The sequence below is a fragment of the Echinops telfairi genome, unplaced genomic scaffold (genome assembly GCF_000313985.2).
Source record: "Echinops telfairi isolate 266 unplaced genomic scaffold, ASM31398v2 ScPeMD7_7469;HRSCAF=8507_0, whole genome shotgun sequence".
Lineage (NCBI taxonomy): Eukaryota > Metazoa > Chordata > Mammalia > Afrosoricida > Tenrecidae > Echinops > Echinops telfairi.
Window position 1 is genome coordinate 23,217,302 of NW_022111372.1, and position 14,328 is coordinate 23,231,629.

Genomic DNA, 14,328 nt, shown 5'->3' on the forward strand with positions numbered 1-14,328 from the left:
CCTGATCCCTTCGACACCTCGTGGTTGCATAGGCTGGTGTGCTTCTTCCAGGTGGGCTTTGTTGCTTCTGAGCTTGATGAGAAGGCCATTTCTTATTTATAAGTTGACATGGACTTGTGTAACTACCGCACACACTATGGAGGCATCAGGCATGAATTCTTCCCTGCAACTGGCTTCCTCTAATGAGGGACAATCCCTGAGCATCCTTTCTTTCTCCTCTCTCAAGCTCGACGCAGACATTGTTTTCACTCCCTAGGGCAGTGGTTCTCAACCTGTGGGTCGAGACCCCTTCACAGGGGTCGCCCGATTCATAACAATAGTAAAATTACAGTTGTGACCTAGCAACGAAAATAATTTTATGGTTGGGGGTGTCCACCACATGTGGAACTGTGTGAAAGGGTCACTGCGGCCTTAGGGAGGTAGAGGACCGCTGCTCTGGGGTGATTGCTTAGGAGCCCTGCTGGCATCGTGGTTATGCGATGTCAGCACCACTGGCCACCCTATGGAGAAAGACGGGGCTTGTTCCCCCCAACCCCATAAAGAGTTACAGTCATGGAAACCCACAGGGGCAGTTCGACCTTGCCTTGTAGGGTCTCTGTGAGTTGGATTGGACTTGATGGCAGTGAGTGAGTGTTATTGCAACACAAATACAAAAAAGTGGATGGTTTTATGGAAGTCTACATTCTCATCCTTCTGGAGGCCAAAGGGTGGAGCCTGGCACAGAGGTTAAAGCACATGGCTGCCAATGCCAGGCCAGTGGATCAAATCCACCAGGCAGAGTTGAGGCAGTCTGCTTCCTTGCAGTCTTGGAAAACCTACAGGGCAGCCCTACTCTGTTTTGTAGTGCACTGTGACTTGCCATGGGTTCGTCCGTCGGTAACACGTTTTTTGATTTTTGGTTTTGAGGCTAACGGTTTAAGTCAGGGTTCTCACCTCCCTGATTCTACTGTGGAGCTGCTCGTTCTTCATCTCGAATAGCTTCCAAGACCGTGCTTTTAAAAAGTGCCCCCTTCTAGCGCACGCCTTTGTCGCTTGCTCACTGTGTTGCTTCCCTGAAGAGCAGTCTGCTCTGGCCGCCAGTCTCACAGTGCCTCTCCTTGGCTTGCCAGCCTCCTCTCCCCGGCTTTCCATTCTAGCCACCTTCAGTTGCAGTTGCAGTTTTTGTTTGAAAAGAAAGAGCGTGTCTTTCAACTCTCAGACGAAAGCAGTCTATCTTTTCAGCTAGAGTGCCATCGCTGTCCTGGGCTCATTCCCCTGGGCGAGAAGGCTCTTCGTGGCTGGCATATCTAGCCACGGTGGAATTCAACTTGATAGATTCCTCGCCAGTCATCGCTGACCAATTCCATTTCAGTTGTTGTAGATTTTTATTTCTGTTTTCTTTGTGAGGTACCTGTCGATTCCAACCGCTAGTGAAGCGATAGAACAAACACTGCCTGGTCCTGTCCCAGCCTCGCCATCACGCCCAAGGCTGCGCCTGTTGCTTCAGCACTGCGCCAATCCAGCTCGTGAAGTGGTTTTCGAATCCACAGCCGCGTTCTATCATCATCATCGATGCACAGCTCACAAGTTTAGGGAATGAGTCAGAACAAGTCTGGTGGCAGCTGGTGTGTGAAAACGGAGAGGAATCTTGTTATATTGGATTAGGTCTCCCCCAACTATGTGTCAGATTGACCAGGCCAGGATCTGAATTATGTAATTACCCTCCATTTTGCTGTCTGATGTAATTATCCTACAGGTAAAAATCCTCACCTGTATGTTAATGAGGCCGATTTAGGGGAAGTTATGTTAATAAGGCTGGATGAAATCTACATGATTAAAAAAAAAAGAAATCTACATGATTAGGCTGTTTTTTGAGTTAATCTCAATTGTGAGACGTGAAAGAGTTGAACAAGCCAGTGCGGTTGGGAGAAGAGAAGAAAGAGCCCGGAGCAGAGTGCATCTTTTGGACCTGAAATTCAATTTTAACTTGGTTCAGTCTGCCCCCCTCAATTCTTTCTCCTTCATAATTTAGGATCACCTCATCTCAAGATCTTTCATTTAATCACATCTACAAAGACCCTTTGCCAAATAAGGCAAATAAATTCCAGGGATTAGGACTTGATATCTTGGGTGGCCATTATTCAGTATACTACATGCAATTGAAGAGCTAAATAAATTAGCCTAATTTAATTGTGGGCTCTGTTAAAGGGGGCAGATCATATTACTATTGGGCTTTTAGACTACTGTTTATTCTTGGTATCTTAAGAATTTCATTGCCAAAGGGTGTAATTTCAGAAAAGACTGAAAAAGTGAAACAGGCCATGCAGAGTCAAGCAGAGACATAACTTCTTGGACTCTGCAGCTTCCCTCCCTCCCCTCTTCGTCACAGCCACATACCCAGGCATGGGTATGTCCACACTGACCCGTCAGGGCATGGTGCCAATGATGCCGGAAGCGATGTCTTTCAAATCCCAGCAGGCTCACTCCTGGTGGGCAGGTTTCAGCCTAAGACAGCCTAGGAAGATAGGCCTGGTAATCTGCTTCCAAAAAGTGTCCAATTAAAGCCTGTGAGTCGCAAGTGATGTCTGATACCGATTGTGCCGAAAGATGAGACCTTGGTTGGGAAAGCGAAAAACAAACCAACCCCAAACCCATTGCCACAGAGTCGATTCCTACTGGTAGTGATCCTGTGGGAGGATAGGAACGGGTAGAACTGCCTCCGAGGGTTTCCAAGGCTGTTTTCTTTACAGCCCTGACTGCCACATCTTTCTCCCCTGGACTTCTGAATTAGCAGCCAAGCACTTTCACTACTATGTCATGATGGTTTCAAGGCACGGAAACACACGTGGCCACAGCAATGGACTAGATCATACCAAACACCATGAAGGAGGGGCAGGGGAGCGTCCAGAGCGTTGGAGTTGACTGATGACAACTAACACAAGTTTACCAAAGGAAAGAGTGGAACCTTCCAGGTCCAGAGGGGGCCTGGTCTAGTTCCGTAAAGGGACTGGGAGGAAGACCAGCAAGGCTGCTGCATCCTTGGGCATTGCACCGCCCAGCCCTGGAACTGCAGATGGGCATCGATTTGGCTGCTTCAGAAGAGGGGGGCCTGTGGACAGGACCAGATCTGGAGGGGGCTGGTGACAAGGCCTTGGAGGGAGAGGCAGGCCCTTCGCTCCAGGAGAACTTGGTTTTCATGCTGATGTCCCTAGAATCCAGCTTGGCATGACACCTTTGCTAAGCCTTCCAGACAACCATTCATGTTTGCTTTGGTGCATTTTATTCCTTCTCCTAAGAAGACTGTCTTTTGAATTTATTTTCCTTGATATTCCCCTCCCTCCCTTCCTTCCTTCCTCTCTCCCTCCTTCCTCTCCCTGCTTTCTCTCTCCTTATGTTTTCTGTCTCTCCCTCTCTCTCCCTCCCTCCATAGCTTCCTCTTAAAAAAACAAACCCAAACCAGTTGCCTTTGGGTGGATTCTGACTCTTGGCACCCCTACAATAGAACAGCTGTGCTCCACAGGGCTTTCAGGGACTGGGTTTTCAGAAGTAGATAGCCAGACCTCTCTTCCGAGTGCCTCTAGGTGGGATCCAGCCTTATACTGGTATACCTGAAACTGATGAATGGATTATATTACATTTGGGTTAGAAGCGGACTGCTTAACTGTTTGTGCCACCAGGAACTTTGTTTCACCTTGATGCTATTTAACGAAGGCTCCCCCTGCCCCCTCACCCCCAGGGCCATGGAGTCACTGTGTGTTTTCCTGAGTGCTTGATAGTTAAGCCGTGCCCTTTGTCTGTAAGGTCTGAAGATAACCCTGTTCTTGACTTCTCCTTAGGTGGCTATAAAAGTCATCGATAAGAAGAGAGCCAAAAAGGACACTTATGTCACCAAAAACCTTCGGCGAGAGGGGCAGATCCAGCAGATGATCCGTCACCCCAACATCACCCAGCTCCTTGACATCTTGGAGACAGAAAACAGCTACTATCTGGTCATGGAGCTGTGCCCCGGCGGCAACCTCATGCACAAGATCTACGAGAAGAAGCGGCTGGAGGAGGCAGAGGCCCGCAGATACATCCGGCAGCTCATCTCTGCAGTGGAGCATCTGCACCGGGCTGGCGTGGTCCACAGGTAAGGGCCAGGCCGCACTGGTGAGAGCTGACTCCGGGCCAAGTAGATGGCACAGTTTTCCAACACGCTGTAAGCACGTATGAATAACTGCAACTAGTTTTACAATGCTCCACGGTTGGTCTATGAACTTGTTTTGTGGGTTGATGCCAGCATTCGAGGTACGAGAGGCGAGGCAGCAGCCGGACTGCCTGGATTTGCATCCTGCCTTTGCTGTTTCAGAGCTGTGGGACCCTGGTCAAGTGCCTTCACCTCTCGGAACCTCAGTCTTTTCAGCTTCGACCTTGGAATGATGATGACCCTTATCTTGTGATTGGTATAGTTAGGGAAAATGAGTTTAAATAGGTGTCTTAGTTACCCAAGGCTGCTGTAACACAAACACCACAAGCGGGTTGCTTTGAAGAATGGGAATCTATTTTCTCACAGTTCTGGAGGCTAAAAACGCCCAAATCAGAGTCAGCCACGTCTGTTCCTTCCATGTTACTATTCCTAGACTTTCTCCAACATGACATCTGCCTTCCTCAGTACATGCATGGATGCATACATTGTGTGCTCCAGCTTATCCTGGTATGCCTGACTGATGACTGGGTTATAGGACATTGCATTGCAGTGTGGAAAGTGTTTATATTAGATACGGTCGCATTCACAGGTTTAGGGGCTAGGACTCCAATACATATTTTAGGGATACATTAAATCCTCAACAATACGGGAGGTGCTTGGAAATGGTCTAGCACATAGTAAGCACTATGTAACTCCTTGTCAGCTCATCTTCCTCCTCTTCGGATCGTTATAGTGCTTTACACATAAACCACACTCACGCCCACCGACTCAGTTCTGATTCTTAGCGAGACTGTAACACTTTATGGGAGTAGAAAATCTCATCTTGCTCCTGCTGAACTGGCTGTGGGTTTTGAACTGCTGACCTCGAGGTTAGCAGCCCAGCTTGTAGCCATTATGTCATCTGGGCTGCAGGCTTCCCATATTGTAAGTGCTTATAGTTATTTTAATCTGGTGAATTGAATTGCCGTCTGAATAGTGCACTTACCCTAAAAGCAAAGGAGATTTCCCATAAACCAAACCAGCTTTGCCCATAATTGTGAAAATGAAACTTAAAAAAAAATTCTCAGCACTGCTGCCATTGGTGGCAAAGCTGGACTGAAAAAGAATAAAACAACCAAATACACATGCCTTCTTCCCCTCTTCAAAAGGGTTGGCTTCACCAGCCAATGCCTGGTTCTTCTTTCGTGAGATTATCCTCAAGAAAAAAAGCTCTGGGGTGTTGAAAGAAATCGAGGCCCGTGTTTAATTGGTTCTCCTTCGAAGGAACAAGATCAAGGCATAAAGTATGTATAGCTCTATAAATACATATGCACACTTTTGTGTGCGTGGTTTTTTTAAAGATAAGCCACATAACCATAAAATTCACCAGTGGCTGTTAGTATATCTGAGAGTTTGTGTAGCCAATCATTTCCACTGACTAATTTGAGCACATTTTTCTTACCCTCCAAAGAAATAGGATACCCGGTGGTAGTCAAACCCCCCTCCCCACAAACCCTCCCGCAACCACAGTAGTGCACAGCCACTGTTGCCTTTCCTGTGTGAATAACCCGCTGTGGGGAAGTTGACTCTGATTCATGGAGACGCGTGTGAGTCCGAGTGGCGCTGTGCTCCCCAGGGTTGCCCATGGCTGCTCTGTTCCGGAAGCAGACCACCAGGCTACCTCTGAGTCATCCCAATGTTGGTTAGCCATTGGGCGCGTTTACCCTTTCGTGCCACCAGGAACTCCTCCGTCGCTCCCTAGCCGCCTACTCTGGATGTTTCGAAGAAACATCACCATACATTATTTGGTCTTTTGTGTCTGGCGGCTTTTCCTTTTTGATGACTCCATGATACTTCATCGGATGGATGTGCCCCATTTGTTTCTTCGTTTCCACTCTTGGGCCCTTGTGAATAGTGCTGGGGCGAACTTCCTGATGCCGTTTGTGTGTCCTTACTTCTTTGGGGCAGATTCAGAGGAATGAAAGGGCTGGGTCTCATGGCAACTCTTGAGGAAACTCTTTCATCCCCCCCACCTCCCTCATGATTAAGTGGGTTTATTAGGGAAGTGGACAGGCTAACACCAGCCAGGATCAGCAGACAGTAAGGAGACAGTCACTGGTCCACAGCAACGCCAGTCCGCAGCCGGCCGGCCGCCCAGTCTCTCCAGTCCCTCGGTCATCTGGGCCTTTGCCTCCATGGGCCTGTCGCGCTGTCCCACAGTTCCATGGACTTGGACCAGAAGAGGCGAAGGTACCACATTGTCCCGGTGCCGCTCAAAAGCAGTGTCTGAATACCCAGTACACCAGGTGAATACTGACAATATGAGGCTTACTCATCTGTAGTAAACAACTGTACGTTTTCCAACTGCATCCAGGATTCTGCTCCAAGCCCTGACTGCCCTGTCTCTCAAATGCAAGGGAGATTGTTCACTACAGATTAGTAAACATAAGCAAGCCCGTGCTTCCCTGCTTGTTAGGTAATCCGCTCAAAAGCAGTAGGTTTAAGGCACACACTACACAGAGGTGGTCTCACCTACTTAACAAAGGAAAAACTGTTCCCAGATGAGTGACTGTTTCTATGTGCCTTAGGCTGGCGCTTCCTCTGAGGGGTTCGAGGTGTGCAGGAGAAATGGGCCAGACCTCCTTGAGCACGGTGCTGCATCGTGGACCGGTGTCTGATGCCCTTCTCCAGGGACTGGTCCCTATGTCCAGAGTAGGCAAGGCGAATCTCATGGCTAAGGTACATTCTGGCTGTGCTGCCTCCGAGACTCACCCATTCCTTCTTGGCCAGCGCCATCCTTCCAGGCTGTCCGTTCTTCCAGCCTTCCTTCTGCATCCTCCAGCGGCTGCGTGCCCACCTGGGGGTTGAAGACACCAGAGCTTGGAGCAGGTGGCCTTTTGTCATCCAAATGGCTCCCAGCGTATCTTTTAGGGGGTGGGGTGGGAGCTAGGGGGACATAGAGTCAGTAGATAACAAACATCTCAGGGTGCCTTTGATTTGTTTGAAAAACCTTTCCTATTCTCATGATTGAAGGAAAGGGCTCTCCACCCCTCCTCGAGAGTTTTCCGGTGGTGGTGCAGGGGGTTACACGTCGGACAGCAGCCGACCGCAAGGCCAGCAGGTGGAACCGGGCAGCCGCTCCGAGGGAGGAAGATGGGCTCTTTGCTTCCATGAAGATTCACAGGCTTGGAAACCCTCGGGTCACTGCGCGTTGGAGTCAACTCGATGGCAGGGTGTTTGGTGTTGGGGTGGTTTTCAAGGAGGCCTGGTGGCTCGCTAGTTACACATTGGGCTGCTCACTGCAAAGTCAGTAGTTCAAAACCCCCAGTTGCTCCATGGGTGAAAGACGAGGCTTTCTACACCTTTAAAGAGTTACAGACTCAAAAACTCACCGGGACAGTTCTACCCTGCCCTATAGGGTCTCTGAGAGTCAGAATTGACTCGATGGCAGCGGGTTTGGATTTTCTTTTCAAGGCAGAGAGGGAAGACCCCTTACGAGTGGGGTTGGCACCGGGGGATTCTTGGAGCTCTGTTGCTCAGGGGTTTCCCAGAGCCAGCCTCACCCAGGGACCATCTGGCAGCCGGTCCCCTCACGACATGGGGGAGGACCTTTTCACGCATGTAGTTCAAGTCACGCTTGTTGTCATGAGATCACGTGTGCGTGGAGGTCTCTGTGCGTCTGGTCAGCAGGGAAGGGAACCTCCGGGAATGACAAGTGAGTCGCACGCCCTACGTTGAGCTCTCCCGACGGGCTCTGGTGTTGCCCGCACAGTTGCAGCCCTGCCATGATTAGGAAAAGGGCGTTCGCCAGGTGCCTGGTCTGTCTTTGTTGATTAAGGTGACAGAGGTGGGACCTCCTAGCATAGACGCTGGTTTCATTGCTGCAGCAAAAACAGGAGCCTGGAGGCTGGCGCTGGCGGCGCCTTCTCAGGGATCCGGGGGTTTCCGCCAGAGCTGTCAGAAATAAGAGGTGGGCCAAGCTTCTCCCGAGGGAGGACACAAGGAAACCCGAGCAAACCCGAGCAGAAGCCCGCCTGCCCGGGCCTCGCATGCTGGTCTCGGCTGCAGGAAATTCGCAAACCACCCTTTTAAAGTAATTTTAACAAAATCCAATCCCTCTCAGTGCAATTACTGTCAGAATGTCAAAGGAGTGAATTTAATAATGTTTTGATAGCCAAGACGGGGTGCTTTTTATTTTTTCTCTCTTCCTTTCTCTGATCGCTGTCTGTCTGCTTTTTTCTCTCTCCTCGGATACATATTTATAGCCTGGTAATAGCAAGCGCCTGCATCTTTTCAAGTTAGGGAAGGCTGGAAATCCAGGGATGGCTTCGAAGAGGGTTTTCCCTCTGCGTTTCTCTCTCAAAATCATGTTCAGGGGCATAAGCACATTGGGCATAAAGCGCTTGAGACCCTGTGTTCAAATGCTTGTCTAGGGCGTAAGCATGGGCGGCCTCTCACCAGATTTCTTGATTTGGAAAGATTCTGCATCACTAATTCTGCGCAGAGACCAGCTGGCGGACCTCAGCTGTACTCTTTACCATGTTCAGCCTTTCCAGCGGTGGGGCAAAAAAAAAAAAAATCTCCCCCTTTCTGCCACCACGGGTGCATTGAATTTCATGCATTATTCTGAGCTTAGAGTTTTCAAATTGATATGAGAGTATAGCATTTCAGATGCCTTGGCCTCCCTGTCGGGAAGGTTTCTGAGCAAACAGATTGGCTAACCCAAAAGGATTCAGGAGGCATTTTTGCGGCTCCACATAGAGAGTGATGTGAAGGGCTTTCGGGAATGTATGTGGAGACCGCTGATGGAAACGCCGCTCCTCTGATTAGGCCCCGCTTCTGTGCTGTAATTACCTAATGCGAGTTGAGTCTGCGTTGCTTGTGGTATTCAATTTTATACTTCATCACATGCCCTGGACAATTTAAGTATCATTGGAAAGCAGGCCTTTTAAATTATGTAACTATTACAAAGAGGAAGAAAGGTAATCCGAAGCTCTGTACAAACAGATGCCCTTAACTGGCTGAGAACCGCAGACTCGCTGGACTAGCCAGGGGGAAACTTTAGGCTGTGTTAGGCCGGTTGTCAGAGAGAAACAAATCCAGAGACACTCATATATGTATAAGAAGGAGCTTCCTATCAAGAAGCAACTATGTATCCAGAAAATGCCCCAGCGCAGTCCAAGCCCACAAGTCGAAATCAAGCTGGGACCCGCTTCAGACTCAGACAGCTGCAGGCTGGTGATGCCGACAGATGAAGTGGGGTGCAGGAAGATCAAAGGCCGTTGGGTGCAGAGTAGCGTTGATCCAAGGTCGATGGAAACATGGTGGGCGCCAACAGCGCTCAAGATCGGGCCACCCCCATGGGATTCCCCACCCCCACCCCTCCCTGGAGGCAGACAGAGTCTGCAAGCTGGAAGGCAAAGGGGCAGAGACAGCGAGGGGCGGTTTCTAGTTCCTGCCTTATAAGAAGGCCACACTCGAGGAAGGCGTCATCAGGCTGTGATCTGATTGACAGGTTAGAATTCCACCCCTACAGCGCCGTACAAGTTCAAGTTGACAACCAACTACCAGGAGACTCAACTGTCTTCTGCTGCCACGGAGGGACCCTGACTTACCGTGACTGTGTGCTGTCCGGTTTTCAGTGTCTGAGTTTTTGGAAGTAGATCTCCAGGCCTTTCCTCTGAGGTGCTTGTTGACTTTATACCAAGGGAACGACTGGTCGACCTTTTTTATTGCTCCCTTTTTAGGATTGCCTGAGAGACAAAGTATTTCAAATATAACAACTCTCTTTTTTCTGTCTCAAATATGCGTAGCCTCCAGGATGCTGAAATCCGATGATTTGCCTATTGTATATTGAGTGTTGACACTTACATGAATCAACAAGCACAGCATTCTGCTGAGAGGCTAATTTGGAATTCATCTGTTCATTCAAAATAACAAAGTCCAATCAAGCGGTACAGACAAAACATAGCAGGGTAACACAATACCTTTGTCCCTAGGCAGGAAGAGACCCGCCTCAGGACTCAAGATCAAAGGGAACAGGGGCCCCCAGTGGGGGACAGGGTGTCAAGGCCACCACTTGAGGCCATGACCTTGTTCACTCATCAGTCTTCTTTACTTCAAAGGAATGTAGGGGGGAAAGAGGGGCCTTTGCCCTTCTGTGAGGTCTGACAGGACACCAGCCAAACCTGTACCTGTCAGGGATGAGACATTCTTTTAGTTCTTACGTTCCCTTGAGAAGGACGCCAACCAGAGGGGTGGGGGTGGTTTCTGCTCCCACCCAGGCCCTGCTGGGGATGCCAGGATTTCTGCAAGAGAGGAACCAGAGTCCTTGGTTAATGCCAAGATTCTGGGCTTCATAGGGCTTTTAGGAAATCAGGCTGCAGGAATGTGAGGTTTTACCAAGCTTCATCCCCTAGCGTGGGAGTATGGCCGTAATGCAAATACCACAGGTGGGTGGCATGAAAGAACAGAAATGAGTTCCCTTGGGTGAAAAGAGGGCACCAGGGGCTCGGCTGTGCCGAGTCCTTTCTTGTCTGTAGTCCTGGGTATTCCCTGGTTCCTTGGCGGCTAGACAGCCGTCACCTGGTGTCAATGTCGGCCCCTGTATGCAGCTCTCTGGGCCTATTTTTTTTTAAGTAACTTAGTGTATTAATAACTCGATGGTCTGGAGAAACAAAATCCGTGACACTCACATATGTGAAGAAAGAGCTTTTTATCAAGAAGTAATTTTATATCAAGAAGGCATCTCAGCCCAGTCCAAGTGGATCTGATGCTGGTGCCCTTTTCAGACTCAGGTAGCGGCAGGCCAATGATGCAGAAAGAAGAAGCAGGAAGCTCAGAGGCCAGTGGGTGCAGAGCCACCTGAATGCAAGATCGGTGGAAACAGGGCAGGACGCCGGCCGACTGCTCGCAGGGCCGAGTGACCTGAGTGGGGCTGCCCTTGGAGGCGGGCAGAGAGTCCCCGTAAGCAGGAAGGCGAAGGCACAAAGGGAGGTGAAGCGATCACTGTCTCTTGTCAAAAAGACCCTACTCCTGGGGAGCCATCAGCAGACTGACTTGATTGATAGGCTGGACTCCACCCCGACACAGGTACCCAGATCAAACTCACTGCCACTGAGATGATGGCAGTGGCTCACAGTGACTCGCTGTGGGCTTCTGAGACTGTCGCTGTTGACAGGGGTAAAAAGCCCAGTCTTTCCCCCGCTGTGGAAGTACAGGCTGACATAAAATCTAACGGTAGCACACTCAGCGATCCTTAGGTTTAGGGAGCCACCCTGGACTAGGATGACTCAATTGCGTAACAACAGGAGATGCCACTTTCCAAACATAATCATGCCACAATCCAAGGTCCAAGAAGTCAGTGCAGATTTTGAGAGGCTGCATGTCCATCTGTAATCGGGATGGGGGAGCATAAGCAGACAGGAAGGGAATGACTTCTCCTCCCGTCTGGCTTACTTAGAACTCCCTGCTGTTTGCTGAAAGCAAACCTGGCTGGAGTCATTGGATCTGTCAGAGGTGTGTGCTGCCTGGGTTTGAAGCAAAGGAGAGCCTTCACCAAACTCCAGCCAGGTAACACTGTGACTTGGGATGCACAGTGGTGGTGGTTGTGAGCTGCCGGCAAATTGCTCCAACTCATGGTGAGCTGAGCTCCAAAGGAAGGAGACGTTGCCTGGGCCCCTGGCATCTTCATGATTGTTGGCATGTTTGAGTCCACGGTTGCAGCTATTGTGTCAATCCATTTCAGTGAGTGTCTCCCTCTTTTTTTCCTGACCGTACATGACATCCTTTTCTAGCGACTGGTCTTTCCAGATGTGGTGTCCAAAGTCAATGAGCCCAGAGTCTCCCCATTCTCAATACTAAGGAGCATTCTAGTTGTACTTCCTCCCATGTGAATTTGCTCACTCATCTGGCAGTCCACGGGATAGTCAGCGCTCTCTGCCAGCCCCACCATTGGAATGTGCCCGTTCTTCTTTGATCTTTGGCACAGTGGTGAGTGTTGTCTCCAAAGTTAGACCATGCATGCCCACATCCTGGCTCACTCTACCGCTTCAGAGCTGCCCTGGGCAACTGACTCAGGCCTTTGTGCCTCTTGTTCTACACCCGTATAATGAGGATAATGGACTATCCACTTCCCATGGTTGTTGTGAGTATCAGACTGGGTGATTTACGTGAAATGCTCCAGACTGAGACACTCACCGTGTCCTGAGTGCCTGTTAGCTGTCCTTCTGCAGGGTTTAGCTCTTTCTCTGTGGACCACGCATGGCGCTGTCATTGGCCCAGGGGGAGAACTTTTGCTGTCCTTACACTGGGCTGTAAACCATGCTGAGAGCTGCACTCTTTCATCTTGCTCAGTAGGTGCTTCAAGTCCTCTTCATTGGCAGCAAGCCGTATTGTTTCATCTGCCCAGCACAGGTGTGAGGACGGTGAGATTTCGTTTCAAATACTTAGGACATGTGGTCAGGAGGGATCAATGTCCGCAGTAGGACCTCATGCTTAGTCAAGTAGGGGGACAGTGAACAGAGAGGAAGACCCTTGAGGACGATGAGATGGACTGACACGGTGGTTCCCAACAGTGGGCTCTCACACAGCAACGGTTGTGAGGATGGCGTAAGGTCTCTATGAGTCAGAGCGGACTCCATAGCACCTAACAACCAGTTCATTCATTTATCCATGGGATCTTTGAGATGAGCTTTTGTGTGGGTAGGGCCGCCCAACTATTCTCTTCATGCACGGCCTCTTTTATCTTTGCCTGGACCAATCCGGTTTCATCCTTCAGGTGGTAGGGCCATTCTCACCTCCTCCAGGAGGGCCTCCAGGCTCAGCCCCCAAGGCATAGACCCTCACAGCATCTTCTACTTTGCACACCCTACACTGGAAACATGATGACTTCCTTGCTTGATATTTGACTTCTGCACAGGCAGCAGCCTCGTCGTTGCCCAGTCCAGTGGGCACACACTAAGCCTTGAAGGATGAAGGGAAGTTGGATGCATGCAGCTAGTATCACAGCAGAATCCATTTCCCATGGCTGCTGTAACAAGATACCACAAACGGGGCGGCTTGAAACTATAAAACTTTGTTCCCTCTCAGTTCTGGAGACCAGAAGTTCAAAATCCAGGTGCTGGCAGGGCTGTGTCTCTCTGCAGTCTCTGGAGGAGATGCTGCCCCATGCCTCGCTCTTAGCTTCTGGTATTGTTGGTGCTCTGTAGTGCTTCTCGGTTTGTAGATGCAGCACGCCTCTCTGCCTCTGTGGTCACGTGGACGTCTTCCCTGTCTGCAGTAGAGATGGCCCCATAAAAATGGTAAGCTTGGGCTTACTTGGGTTTACTTGGCAATCTTTAGTGAATACTTTCACATGAGTCTTATCTTATGATGTGGTGTAAAACATGTAAAACAGTTCACTACAGATTAGAAAGCAAGCACAAGTAGGCCTGTGCCTACTTTGCTTACTAAGTACTCTGTCCCTGACAGGAAAGAGGCTTTGATTCTGTAGGAAGGGGCTATGGGAGAGAGACAGATGGCAGCCAGACCTATAAGCATGCATTATTCTTTATAGATTAGTAAACAAGCCTGTGCTTACCTTGTGTGTTAGGCTAAGATGTCCAGAGAAAAAAAACCAGTGACTCTCACATAAGTATGGAAAAGAATAATATATCAAGAAGGCACCCTAGCCCAGTCCAACTCTAATCCATGGGTCTGACTCAAATCTGATGCTAACCAGAACCCTATTTAGACTCGTAGCTGTAGGCTGAAGATGTAGAAAGGAAGGTGAAGGAAGCAGGGAGATCACAGGTCAGTAAGTGCAACGTTGCATGGATTCAAGGTTGGTGGGAGCATGGCAGGGCGTTGGCAGCTCTCCAGGCAACCCCTAGAAGCAGACAGAGTCCTAGTGCAGAGGAGGTTGAAGGGTCTGTGGGAAGGAAGTTCCCAGCGTCTCTCTTATAAAAAGGCCATCCCCTCTATGAGGCATCATCAGGCTGTGACCTTCCTGATAGGTTGGATTCCACCCCTACACTTTCACACAGGTTCAAGTTGACATAAAGTCTAACCACTACACCATACTTTTTTTTAATAAGTCATTTTATTGGGGGCTCTTACAGCTTTTGTAACAATCCATACGTCCACTGTATCAAGCACATTTGTACATATGTTGCCACCATTGTTTTTTTTTTTTGTCAAGCATA

The 14,328-nt window shown here is 49.5% G+C and overlaps 1 protein-coding gene across 1 annotated transcript in view; it reads left to right on the plus strand.

Annotated features, from left to right (window-relative positions):
- HUNK (hormonally up-regulated Neu-associated kinase) overlaps positions 1 to 14,328 on the plus strand; it is a 140,722-nt gene that overhangs the window by 47,254 nt on the left and 79,140 nt on the right. Inside the window, exon 3 of the mRNA XM_013006896.2 lies at positions 3,816 to 4,108. Within this exon, the coding sequence (XP_012862350.1) occupies positions 3,816 to 4,108 (293 nt within the window). The remainder of the gene's footprint in view (positions 1 to 3,815; positions 4,109 to 14,328) is intronic.